The following is a 14,323-nucleotide window of genomic DNA, read 5'->3' on the forward strand; positions in this document are numbered from 1 at the left end:
AATGCTCACATTATTTAACATTGTTCTGGGCGAAACAACTGTAGCTGCTTTTTTGTTGTTGTCACCTGTCATTTAGGAACTTGCATTGTGATATTTTCATCTGTTGAACTTTTTAAATATTTATTACACCATTGGAAATTGGATTTTAGAATGGAAATCAAAATCTGGAGGCTTGAAATTATGATCAGATCTTCATGACATAGGATAAAATAAATAAACTTTTTTAAAGTAAAGATATATTATCTGTTGCCATTTAGGTGGAAATAGAGAAACTGAAAAAAGCAATCATGTCTCCTTGAAGTGACGTGCACCCAGTGTTCTCAGCGTTCCAGGGATTCAGAAGCAACACTATGAACTTCAACTGACTTGTTACTTAAAAATAACAAATGCTGATGTTGTGATAAAGAAATATGCGTATATGAACTATTATATCTATAGAAAAATGTAGGGGGAGGGTGAATTGTTTTTATATATTTTGTTTTGCCAATATGAAAAAAAAGAGGCCTTATTTCTTATGTGCTGGGATTGCAAACTCTTTTGTTTAGTTTGCTTGAAAATACTACTGAATCTGTATAAAAAGGAAAGAAAATTCACAATAGTTTTTTTTTTATTGAAACTTGTAGTATTATTTTTAAAGAGATCTATACTATAAATATGGTGATATCTTTACGAATAATCTGTAAAATATACCATTTGAGAGGGACAGTTTAGCTTTATAGTAACTATAGTCACTACTTTTCCCATAAAACATAAGGGATATAAACTTTGTATATATATATTTTTTATGTTTAGCTTCTTACCCAGGATTACACTGTTGTGCCTGTTTGTTTGCAGTTTGTGATACTCTGGGTGATGAAATAGGAGTTTCCTAGCTACAAACCAGATTACTCACCCATGCATATAGTAATAACTGTAATGAACTAATCAAAATAATTTCTTCAACTTTTGGAATATTTTTTTATTGCTTGCACTATAGGATTCATAAAGGAATTTAGTTAAAATGTATTGGATTGTTAAATATATTGGGGAAAATATGAGCTATATTTTAAATTCATTAGGTCTAAGGAACTAAAAATGTCAATTTAACCCTTAACTTGTTGTGCCTAGAAACTACAGCACATATAATATGCAAACACCAGCCTTATTGCCGTACTTTTCTGCTTATTTTACAGGCTCAAATATTACTCATTTCATAATCTTGTGATTTAATTCTTCATGCCCCTCCATTTGATTTTTAATAACGGTAATGTTAGAAAAACAAAACTCCAGAACTTTCAGAACTTCAGTGTGCAGTTTCATACTTTGACAAGTTATCATTATGTAAATACTCAGGTTTTACATTGTGTAGTTTACCTACTAGACTAAACTAACTGATGGAGATATTTGGGGCTGTCATTTAGGTAACCAACTTTATAAAGAGTGTTTAGTAGGTCATAAAACGTAACATCACAGCTTATTTAAAACTAAATAGTTGGCCATATTCAAAATGCATTTTCACCAAGTGGGTGAATAGCAGTTTCTTCACAGTCACTTATGAACACTTGAACTTTTAAAAATGTTATCTACAGATAATATGTCTCAAAATATGTGGGTTTATATGGAAAGTAGAAAATTTGATTTTTTTTTTGCAAAAAAAATTATATTTTAAGCTTTATTATAGCAAATGACTTTCAGATTTTGAGTACCATCTATCATGCTTCTATTTTGTGTTCTTTAAACCCCCAAACCAATATTTTTCCTTTAAGTTTTAGTTTTATAATACTGAAATCTTGTGTTAATGAAATTTTGTCATATTGTTTCAAATAAAAGTGAAATAGAAAATAATAGAAACTCCAATACATAATTACTTAAATTCACAACTTAAATTAGTGCTTTTGGGGAAATCTGTGTGTTAAGTATGTACATTGTAACTTCTTAAAGTCCTTGGGGCTCTTCTGATGAGGTCACTGCTGAACACAATTGTTTATTCCTGTTCTAGTGTTTTTAAATGACTTGTCAAATGAATGATTTCCTTCTTCTTAAATAAATTAGGTCTTATTTTCTTTTAATATGAAAGTCTTCAGGTAGAAATAAAAACAATGTACCCTGGAAATCACCCTCCAGCTTTATGACTGGAAGATCTGATTACGTGCTCCCTCCTTCCCCACCCTAATAATGGGGTAGGGGAAGTTACCAGCAGATTTCAGGCTGTTCTTAAAGTTTTTGTTGGTCATTTTCTCACCAGTGCATAAAATCAAGATGGTCATGAGTACTGAGAGACATTTAAAGTGTTTGCTTGTATACTCCTCAGTCAGAATTGAAAAGTAATTCAAGTACTGTGTCTCTATTTTCTTGCCCTTGACCAAATAGTAAAGAAAAGAAAACCAAAATCAAAGGGAAAAACGATTACTTTAATCTAGCAATTTACCAGTATTTGCTCTTGATATAGGAATTTTATTAATTCCTGTTTATAAAGTTAATATCATAAAATGCTATGTAATAATATAGCTTTTACTTGGAGGTAAATCTTTTTTTTTTTTTTAATGAGTGAGTATAAATTATAGAGTAGAGGTGAACAGCATGGCATCTGTCATTGCCAAATTGGTAGTGAATGTTTGCTATTCTTTGAAAAACATAATATTACTAATTTTCCTAATTATATTTCAATATTAGGAGTATTGTGTGTGTGTGCGACCACCAAGCTTTGGTCATACTATAAAGCTGTTACCTCTTTACAAAATCTAAGTCTGAAGATAGGAAGAGAGAATGGGCCTGGTGTAACAGAGGATTCTCTTTTTATGCTTCTTACTGTGATCACAGAAAAAAATAAACCCAAGTGCTCTCTAGATGTGTTGGTAAACATTTTATGCTTGCATTTAAACTTGAAATGTATGAACAGAATGAGACAATCAGTTCAAATCAGAAATGAGAAATGTTAAAATTTAATGGCCTTGTTTTGCTGTAGCAATAAAATGACCAAGTGCAATGACTTGATTTAATAAAATCATCTTTTAAAAGTTGCTGCTATGAATATTTTTAGCCATAAAATTTTATCCTTGTTGTAGCCTGACTTGCCTTCAGTAACTGTTATGTAATGCAGTTGGTGTTGTGGTATTCTAACATTCCAAAAAAATAATAATATATATTTATGGAGAAACTCAAAACAGTATATACTTCACTGACTTGTTTACAGGTGCTGTAAAGCATGCTTCTCCCTCAAAAAGAAAATAAAGAATAGTATTGCCAGTTGTGTCAGTCTTTATTGGTTATTTTTCATTAACTTCAGCATATACTGATTGCAGAGTATGATGAAAATTATTTTATATTACTTTGAGTTTTCCAAATAAAAGAAACAATATAAATAGTAAAATAAAAGCATTCAAAGTTCTAGACCTATGTGACATTTACTGAACCTTTGTGAATCTTTTCTTTCTACCTGGAACTGTGAGATGATAATTCCTACCTCACAGGATTATTGGGAGAATTTGAAATGATTTATATAAAGTACCTTATGAAGTGCTTGCCATAGAGTAGATTTTTTAAAATGGAAGCTGCTGATTTACTCTTCTCAAAAGCATCTTGCAGTGATGGATATGATGTAAATTAGGCAGATAAGATTAAGAGAAAAGGCATAGGATGTCCTCTCCCCTTGTTTTTGAATACAGCATCCCTTTCTTTGGAGGAGATACAGCTTTCATTTGTATGATACTCGAAATGGAGCTGAGAGTACTTTGCCCAAATTGAATTATTGACTCAGAGACTGAGATTTTAAACATTTGAAACAAAGAGCTAGTCTCAGCATGGGAGCTCTCCACAGTTACATTTTTCTGTCATCTGGAAAAAGCTGATTTGGAAGAACTAAATAGAGTATAAAGATATGGAGACAGAATCCAGAAGGATTTTAAGACTGATTACAGTCATTCCTGAAGCCCCACTACCCACCCATTGCTTGGTTCCTTAAGCATAAACTTGCACATAAACTTTTTGGTTTCTGAACTCACGACTGGATGTCCTGGTAAATATAATACAAAAAACAAGATACAGTCATCCCCCCCTTATCCACGGCAGGTACATTCCAAGACCCCCAGAGGATGCCCGGAACCGCAGACAGTACTGAACCTCACGTAATACTATGTTTTCTCCTATACATACCTGTGATAAAGTTTATAAATAAGACACAGAGATTAACAACTAATAATAAAATAGAACAATTATAACAGTATACTCTAATAAAAGTTATGTGAATGTGGTTTCTCTCAAAGTATTTTACAAATATAATGCCTTTTCCATCCTAACTAAGCACTTACCACACACCGTGGCCCTAACTTTTGCAGCTTGAGGTGCGACAGCACAACTAGCCCAAATTTGTTTTCTTCCCAATTTCATGGATAGAAGATTCTTGCCGTAGGTCTTAGCAACCTCAGCATGTGATTTTTTTTCTTATCGTCGAGAGCTTTCACTTTTTCACTTAAAGGAAGCGCTGTTTGTCATACCTGAATTGCCAACATCACTACTCTTGTGCTCTGGGACCATTATTAAGTAAAACAAGCATTACTTAACACAAGCACTGTGATTCTGCTAGTCTCCTAAGTGACTAGTGGGCGGGACGCGCTGGACAAAGGGGTGATTCACGTCCAGAGCTGGACGGCGTGGGATCATCATGCTACTCCAAACGGCGTGCACTTTAAAGGTTATGAGTTGTTTATTTCTGGAAAATTTCATTTAATACTTTTGGACTGCAATTGACTGCGCGTAACTGAAACTGCAGAAAGCAAAACCGCGCATAAGGGGGCACCACTGTAGAGTCTGGAAGACATCAAGGCCTGTGTACTCTTGCTGAGCACATACATGACTCCAGGCTTTCTAGAAATCTGGAAGATTTGAATCATGGAAAGGAATAAGACACCACTATGAAGCAATATGGAAAATAAGTGTGGCAAGTCGTTTAAGTTAAAAAAAAACGGAGTTTGAAAATTTCTACTTGCTTTTTATTGGCTTTTACAAACACTGGGCATAAATTAAGCCTTGCAGGCAAATGGTGGTAAAGTTTTGGATTGTAGAGTTTTACTGTTTGAAGGGACATCATTAGAGATTGTCTAATGCCTGTGCAGATGGTTTTGTCTGAAGGAACAATTTTCGGATTTAGCCCCATTGTTGGAAGTAAAAGCTGAACTCACATGGGTCTATTCGACTTTATTACTTGCCAATCAAGGTTCAAGAGACTAGACTGTTGGGGTGTGAAAATTTTTTTCTGAATCCTAACAATTATTGCTTTTATTTTTACGACTAACACCTTTATTGTGAATATGCTTGTATAAAAGGAAGATAAATTTAGAAATAGGCAACAATATTTTTTGTATAGAGCCAATAATTTTTTTTAATCACAGAAGGTGTTGTGGTTTTCATTTTGCAACTATTGGGTGGTATTCTTTCCTATCAGCTTATAAGTGGTCTTTATTAGCTACATTTCAGTTCCTAGAAAATTGTGTGAATAAAGTTATGAAAAGTAAAACTATATTTTAAGTGCACTGAGTAACTTAATTCTTTAATAAGGGCAATTGTTAACATTTCATGGTATAGTGCATTTTTAGAAATATTACTAAACATTAACAGAATGCACATACAATCTGACATGACAGTAATGACATTTTTACTCTTATCCTCTCCCTTGAAACTGACTAAAGACAATAAATAGAATGAAAAATCGACTTGATAGATTGAAAGAGATTTAAGGAAATCTGTTTCTCAAATAAGGAAACAACAACAACAATTTATAATAAAAATACCTCCCAAATGCTTTGAGATTTGGAACAAAATGAGGACAGCCTGAAGTCTTGACATAAGGCTCCCCAGACCTCATTCCAGATGCTGATTCTCTGAAATGTCCATCTGATGGTCTTAGACCCGAATCCTCTACAACAGAATGGCTGGAGCTGTGGAACTGAAAGGGAAGCCACACCAGCTGTAAGCCCTACTAACTTGAAGGCTGAAAACCAAGGGGCTCCCAGGAAAGAGAACAGGTTTGATGAGCGGGTGTTTTAGATAACGGTACTGAATGAGTACTGAATGAAAGCTATCGTTATCTCCTGCCGCTCCTTTCTGCTCTAGTCAGCAAATAACTGACACCGGTCAAAGGTGAGCAATCAGGCACCACACACAAGCATCTTTATAGATGCATGTGTGATAGTCAAATGTATTTAAAAAAAATTGTCCTGAAACAAAGGCTTGATTTTGCAAATAGAAATCCCTATGTCCTGGGGGGGCAGGGGGGGTGTGAGGGAGGATTGACAAGATTTATAACACCAAGACACATTTTTGTTAAGTTATGAAACTTGAGGATAAAGGATGAATATTTGCCCAAAAAGAAATAGAAAATTTAATTGACTAATTCCACCATAAATAGGAAATGTAATTAAGGCTCTACCAAAGACAGCAAGGCCAGAGGGGATCATAGCTGTGTTTTAACTGCTTGATTTAAACTAGTCAAAACTATAGAAAAAGGTGGAAACTTTCCCAATTTATTTTATGAATCTAGTGTAACTTTAATATCTAAACCTGATCACCACAGACCAATCTCACTTGTAAAGATTTGGTGTGAGGAGATTTATCAACCTTAATGCATTACATGAAATGATGAGTTAAAAATGGTCATACTGGGACTTCCCTGGTGGCACAGCGGTTGGGACTCCGTGCTCCCAATGCAGGGGGTCCTGGTCAGGGAAGATCCCACACGCATGCCGCAGCTCGGGAGCCGACGCAACAAAATAAAATCAATTAATTAAAAAAAAAAATGGTCATACTGACAGAGCAGGGCGGGGTAGGGCCGAGCATATCCTTTGCTGGGAGTGCGGTGCAGGGAATACAAAGATAGTTTGGTACCACTTCCTTGATCCATGGGACACACCAACAGTTCTACTCACTTATACCATCAGTACAAATGTCAACAGTGAAGAAAAGTAGCTGACATCTTAGTATTATTATGAGAGTGGTTTTGACCCTGTGGAACACATTTAAGAACCACTGACCTGAAATAACCCGGTATGGTCCCTAGGATATAGTAGACAGTGAATATTGAGTGGATGAATCAATAAATGAATGACAAAGAGGATGTGGTCCCTCTTCGTTACCCCTTGTCTTTACCCTCTCCTGCCTTTTCTTTCTTCTTCAACTATTTAAAGATTCAAGTTGAAATCGCTTCCCAGGACTAACCACTATCATGTCAATTATTATAAAATAGCCATGCTTCCAGAGGCTCTGTATTATGCTCTTAAAATGCTTTTAACACATTTGTTATACTGGGCTTTAAGTAGTCAGTTTAATTACCCTAAGGTTTATAATAAACTTATCTTTAGTCTAAAAATAGGCATGTTTGTATTGTGCTTACCATGTACCAAGCACTGTTGCAAGTAATCTCCATCTAAATCTATCTATGTATCTATATATCTAACTATCTCAACAATTTGATATCATAGATACTATTATTATCTTTTGTTACTGAGTCCAAGCTTGTACTGCTCCCCACAAAACAGGCCAATAAATCAGGAGAGATGACGTGTTGGGACAAGGAATACAGACTTTATTCAGAAAGCCAGCAGACAGAGAAGATGGAGGACTAGTGTCCCAAAGAACCATCTTACCTGAGTTAGAATTCAGGCTTCTTTTATACTAAAAGGGGAGGGGGTGTGGCTGGTAGCTGCAAACTTCTTGGTGCTGGAATCCTTTGTTCTTGCAGCTGACCACATACGTCTGGTCACAATGTTCCTATAAACCTCCAACAAGACAAATATTATTCTCTGTTCTGCAAATGTTTAATGGAAAAGTGTTATACCTTTAAAGGTCAGAGCCCCGAGACTAGGCTATCCTGTATATTTCAGGCTATAGGCAACACTCTTTTACAAAAGGTGCAAAGCCAACATGAGTAAGCACAGGCTACGGAGTACAAGGGTTAGAGCTAAAGGAATAGATCCAGTATGGAGTCAGGTTTGTTCTTCTCTGTTACCCTTTCACATATGAGGAAACAGGCTCAGAGAGGTTAAGCAACTTGGCCAAGGCCACCCAGCTAATAAGGGATGGAACTAAACCTAGGCAGGCCAATTCTGAAGCCTGTGGTCTTGATCATATGCTCTCTTTACATAGATAATGTGTAGAGAACATTCTTTGTAATCCTTTATATTTCTCTTGAGTATCAAATTTTCCTATCAGTAAAAGAGTTAGACTAAATAATTTACAAAGTTCATTTTCAGTGATCTCATAGTCTGTTTAGATTTCTCTGTGTGACATAAGTTAAGATTTGGGGGAATATTCTTTGTTTCTTAATGTACATCTTTGCAAATTTAGATGATTTTCATGGCTCTTCAGCAAAGACATGAGAAACAAAAACTCTACTTAGCTTCCCTACAGAGATTAAATGACCACTAGATGGCAGTCAAATGAAGCTCAGCTTCTCATGGGCAGCTTGAGTAAACCTCAAATACAGGTAGAAGCTGCAAATAACAATTGCAGAAGGTTCCAACCCACTGAATTCACCCAGAACTGGGACACAGCCACTGCACTCCCCTAGCTCCCTCCCCGCTAAGTTCCACATGACAGACTGAAAAGAGCTGATGCTTTGGAATCCGACAGATCTGGCTTTGAAAACTGGCTCTTAAAGTTAGTAGCCATGTGAACTTGGCAAGTCACTCAAATCCTGTCACTTCCCTTATCTATAAGAGATCTAAAAAAAAAAAAAAAATCATTGCTACTATTTAAAGCCTTTCCCGGGACTTCCCTGGTGGCGCAGTGGGTAAGACTCCGCGCTCCCAACACAGGGGACCCAGGTTCGATCCCTGGTCAGGGAACTAGATCCCACGTGCATACCGCAACTAAGAGTTTGCACGCCATGACTAAGGAGCCCACGTGCTGCAACTAAGGAGCCCACGTGCTGCAACTAAGGAGCCCGCCTGCCACAACTAAGCCCCGGCACAACCAAATAAATACATAAATAAAGCCTTTCCCTCTGATCATGTCCTCAGAGAAGAGAGAGAAAGGGGGAACCAGGTGCTTCACATTTTTTTCCTCTAAGAGAATAATCACATCACAACAGCAGCAACAAAACAATCCTGCTCTGTTTGTCATTCCTTGCTGGATGTCGTGATGCTCCTTTGACCCCAGGTTGCTGCCGTATCCTTGGCCCTTCCTCAAACCTGATTTGCCATTTCTTGCCCTTGGTTCTCTGGGAGCTGCTCCTGTTTCTCCATTTTTTCCTGCAATGTGTTCTGATATCTACCAGATCAACTTCCCTCCAGGGTCACTTATGTAACAAGCTCACAAAATAGTGAGCTTGTGCTGTGGGCTTCTTAAAGACATTATGGTGCAATCTCTCTCATTTTGCCACCTGTCTTCTCCCCAAGGGCCTCGTACAATTCACATAGAGTTGGGGTCCGACACGGCAGCCCAGAGCAGGCGGTCAGTGGGGAGTCCATGGTGCCATGACCCTGACTGCAAAAGCAAATCCAGATTCAGCTCGAATTCTAAGCAGAAAATGACTTTTCTCTCCAAAAGGAGGTCAAAATGTCCATCTTGTGGTTGATGATGTGACTACAGGGTCACAGAAGCAGGGAACAGTACTTCCCCAGAAAGGGCACAGTCATGTGAAGGACCTGAAGATGTAGAGCGTGCGGTGTAGGAGGCCAGCGTGGGACAGCATCACCCAGCTCTTCCCGCCAACCAGTCACAGATCAGCCAGGCCCCTGCAGTGCACTTTCGGGAGAAGCAAAGCGTTCCACGTTGGCTGGTATCCGCTGGGAAAGGCTCAGGGCTTATTTTGAGCAGGTGAGAACTAGTGATTATCTATGATTCTTAATGGCAGCAAAGGTCCTGGATTATGAGAAAAACAACCCCCTGGGGGCCTGAATGGCACTAAATTGAATTAATAAGAATTAAGTCTTCTTTTTCTTATAAAATAAATTTTTTGTAAGAGAGGGTTTATAGCCAATGCAAAGGGCAAAGGAAAGTTGCATTTCAGTATTTTTATTCACTATTGAGTAGTTTTTTCCACTCTTGAACTAGGGGAAAGGAGTTGACATTTGGATTCTAACCTGGGCTTGCATTCCCCCTCTCAGGAAACTTGTAAATTTCATCACATCTTTGGGTCTGTTTTTTCAATTGAAAAATTAGGATCTTGAATTTTAATAGCAGTTCTAACGTTCTAGGTACAGATTACAAAAGCAGTGTGTTTAGTGTTATACCTTCTTGTCCTTGGTGCCACGTGCATGAACAGTTGGTAGTTTCTCCTCTTTAGGGGGTTACTATTGTCTAAGCTTGGAGAAGGTTTCCACAGTCAGTGATGTCTACCTACGAGGTCACCAGCTCTTGCAAAGGCAGGGAAGTAGTTGCGTCTAGAGCCCTTCACCTGAGACCAAAAACCACAGGGCTCCAGGAGAACAACAGCATCCACACTGAATAAAGGTGCTGGGACATACATCTGGAAGTGAAATAGAATTGGAGCAGCCAGTAAATTTTTTAAAATTAATTTTATTGGAGTATAGTTGATTTTCAATGTTGCGCTAGTTTCTGGTGTACAGCAAAGTGGATCAGTCATACATATACATATATCCACTCTTTTTTAGATTCTTTTCCCATATAGGTCATTACAGAGTATTGAGTAGAGTTCCCTAGGCTACACAGTAGGTTTTTATTAGTTACCTATTTTATATACAGTAGTGTATATATGTCAATCCCAATCTCCCAATTTATCCCTCCCCCCTCGCCCCGTTGATAACCATAAGTTTGTTGTCTACATCTGTGACTCTATTTGTTTTGTAAATAAGTTCTTTTGTACCATTTTTTAGATTCCACATATAAACGATATCATATGATATTTGTCTTTGTCTGACTTACTTCACTCAGTATGACAATCTCCAGGTCAATCCATGTTGCTGCAAATGGCATTATTTCATTCTTTTTTATGGTCAAGTAATATTCCATTGTATATATGTACCACATCTTCCTTATCCATTCCTCTGTTGATGGACATTTAGGTTGTTTCCATGACCTGGCTATTGTAAATAGTGATGTAATGAACATTGGGGTGCATGTATCTTTTTGAATTATGGTTTTCTTCCAGATACATGCCCAGGAGTGGGATTGCTGAGTTATGTGGTAGTTCTTTTTTTATTTTTTTAAGGAACCTCCATACTGTTCTCCATAGTGGCTGTATCAATTTACATTCCCACCAACAGTGTAGGAGGGTTCCCTTTTCTCCACAGGAGCGGCCAATAAATATTAAACCACACAGTGATGGAAGAAATGTTCACATATTGAGATATGGAGAAGTCATTCTGGCTTACACAAGATTTGACTTGAATTTTATGCAAATTAGAACAGCCTGTCTTATGGCCTGTTAAACCATATGCATTGCACATCTGCTTTCACCATTCAAGAAGAGAATACATTGAAATATCAAAATGGACTAACTATGGTTCAGGCATTCAAAATGGAGCCGGATGGCCTTTGTGGATGTGATTTCAGACACATTCTTGCATCACTGAGAACCTGAATTTTCTGAACTGTTTCAGAATCAAGGACACCACCAACCATTCTGGAAACAATGTCTGCTAGCAGCTGCCAGCTACAACCTTATGGTCTCAAGGTCTCCCCTTGTAACTACGCAACCATTTTGGACCCCAACCAATCCTTACTTAACGAACATCTTGCCGGTTCCAGTCCTAATTCTTGACAAACAATTTATGTAACTTCATGGTTTTTGCTTATATACGCCTCCCCTGTTTTGTAGTTCAGCGGAACACAATTCAAGTGCTTCTTGAATCTGTGTCTCCTGGGCGATAGTCCTCAGTTTGGCTTGAATAAAATTCTTTTCTATTCCTATTAGAGATTGTTTATTGATTATTTCCCGTCAACCACAGGAACTGAGCTGAAAGGACTAGTCCTTTAAAAAAGAAAGCAGGAAGTGGCTTGAGGTAAATTGATGAATACAATGAAAAGGAAATACTTTGCTCCTGGGAGTAATTCACCATCACAGTCTGTTCCAGCAATCAGACTCTTAGAGTTAGCCAGCTGGCTTATTCTGGGATGGAGAATAACACTGGAAGAGAAAGATAACAAGATCGCCTGCAGATCAAATTTGAGCCTAAAAGCCTATTTAAGGCTTTTAAGGTGATTAAGATGGGAAACGAAGTTGTTGACTACTTAAATGATGGAATTGAGCAAAGGTGAGGGGTGGGCAAAGAAGAGGGGATGTAAGTGAAAACTGGGAGGGTGAGTTTTAGAACTTTACAAGTAAGTTTTTTGTTGTTGTTTTTGGTTTTGGCCACACTGTGCGGCTTGTGGGACTTTAGTTCCCCGACCGGGGATTGAACCTGGTCCACTGCAATGAAAACGTGGAATCCTAACCACTGGACCACCAGGGAATTCCCAGAGGGCTGAGAATTCAAAGCAAGGTACTTGCCCATGTTAAACAATACTGGAACTGAGCATTCTTTCCTGTCCTGATGTGAAATAACTCAGAAAATACACAAAAATAGATTAAGACCTTGCTCTCCAGGAAATATTTATTCCTGGAAGATAAGCCCTGAACCATGTAAAACTGCTTATTATCAAGAGTAACCTCTTGCTCTTCAAGACTTGCTGAAGACTTTGGTCTTGTCCACCTAGCCAAGCCATTAGACTACAAACTCCGCCCACTCTCAACCAGTTCCTAAATTTTTTAAAGACCTAACAACCCTATAAATGTCCTCCCCTGACTTCCTTCTTTTGACACCTATGAAGGCCATCATCAAAGTGGTGTTCTCTTACTATGTATAATGGGTGTAATTGTCTTAGCGCTGCTTGATCAATGGAGTTTTCTGGTGGTCTTCTGAGCAGTTGTCAAAAGTGAAATGTTGCTCTAAGCTATGAAACAAAAGTTTTATTGTAACTTGTCAGAAATGAGTTCACTATATCATACCAAATTGCCTTTACATTTTTTTTTAATTTTTTTTTAAAATTTATTTATTTATGGCTGTGTTGGGTCTTCGTTTCTGTTCGAGGGCTTTCTCTAGTTGTGGCAAGTGGGGGCCACTCTTCATCGCGGTGCGCGGGCCTCTCACTATTGAGGCCTCTCTTGTTGCGGAGCACAGGCTCCAGATGCGCAGGCTCAGTAATTGTGGCTCACGGGCCTAGTTGCTCCGCGGCATGTGGGATCTTCCCAGACCAGGGCTCGAACCCGTGTCCCCTGCATTGGCAGGCAGATTCTCAACCACTGCGCCACCGGGGAAGTCCTGCCTTTACATTTTGAATCTTGTGTTAATTGTCAAGATTTCTTTGGATCCTTCCAAGAATTTTGGATCTAGTAATACTTGAATTCTTTTCACCCTTGAAAATTCAAAAAGCTCAGAAGCTTTATTTCTCATATCAGTCCTGTGGCAACTCTTACCCTCCTTCCTTCTTCCCGCTCCTCCCACTCCCAGAAGGCGGAAGAAGGTGACCAGGGACCAATTTGAATTTGAGGCCATGCACCTTCAAGGATGGTTGAAGTACCTACGGCTATTAAATGCATTCAAAACCAAACATTTACTGCGTATTGTTGTTGAAAACAAGCACAGCGCTTGTTTTCCTGGAGGAGGAGGAACAGACAACCTCCAAATCAATGAATATGTAGATAATTATAAATTGGAAAAAATGAACTGAGAGATACAAACAAGGGGCAATAATTTAAGATGATGGGGTTGGTAGGTAGAAGGATGAAGGGACCTATTTAGAGAGGATGGTCAAGGAAGCCCTCCTTGAAAGGTTTACTGGAGCTAAGACCTCAGAGAGGACAAGGCTGGACAAAGGTGAAGCAGAAGAGTGGTCTAGGACACAAAATTTAAGGAGACCCTCCCTCTCAGGTTTATGTAAGTGTAGGTTCGACACTTTCATGGCCCTGAGATCCAGGGCCTCCTTAAGATTTGCTCCCAGGTGCCTCTCTTTCCTCACCTTAGAGGAGGAGAAATAGCCAGTCTCACAGGGACCGGTGTGTGTGTGTGTGTGTGTGTGTGTGTGTGTGTGTGTGTGTGTGTGTGTGTTGAAGAAGTCAGTGGGGTGAGGGGCTGGGGAGAAAGAGTCACAGAAGAGTGAGCCTAGGCAGAAGAAACAGGATACACAGTGGCCCAGAGGTGGAAAAGAGGTTGGTCTGATCCTGGAGCTGAAAGGATGCCCTTACATCTGGATCAGAGTGGACAGAGGTAGGAGAGACCCAAGGTGAGGCTGGAGAGGCAGGCAGGTCCCAGCTGAGCTGGGCCTTGTAGGTCCCTTGAGGTACATAGCCCTCATTCTCAGTGCAATGAAAATAGGTTTGAATCTGGGAAATGATACGAATGAACATACG

General features: G+C 38.6%; 1 protein-coding gene and 1 long non-coding RNA gene across 3 annotated transcripts in view; one reads left to right on the forward strand and one right to left on the reverse strand.

The window, feature by feature from the left end:
• Positions 1-3,229, forward strand: part of CD2AP (CD2 associated protein) — a 111,121-nt gene extending 107,892 nt beyond the window's left edge. For both annotated transcript variants that reach the window (XM_082347615.1, XM_082347616.1), the window contains one exon: positions 258-3,229. In XM_082347615.1, the coding sequence (XP_082203741.1) occupies positions 258-299 (42 nt within the window). In that variant the 3' untranslated portion in view covers positions 300-3,229. The remainder of the gene's footprint in view (positions 1-257) is intronic.
• Positions 2,420-13,991, reverse strand: LOC309608193. Its single transcript, XR_014232718.1, has 3 exons — positions 13,240-13,991; positions 6,535-12,930; positions 2,420-5,847 (listed from the first exon to the last, which is right to left on the reverse strand). It is a non-coding gene; the product is annotated as an uncharacterized lncRNA (long non-coding RNA).
• Positions 13,992-14,323: the final 332 nt, after the last annotated feature.

This window comes from Balaenoptera borealis (genome assembly GCF_965194805.1).
Source record: "Balaenoptera borealis genome assembly, chromosome: 12".
NCBI lineage: Eukaryota > Metazoa > Chordata > Mammalia > Artiodactyla > Balaenopteridae > Balaenoptera > Balaenoptera borealis.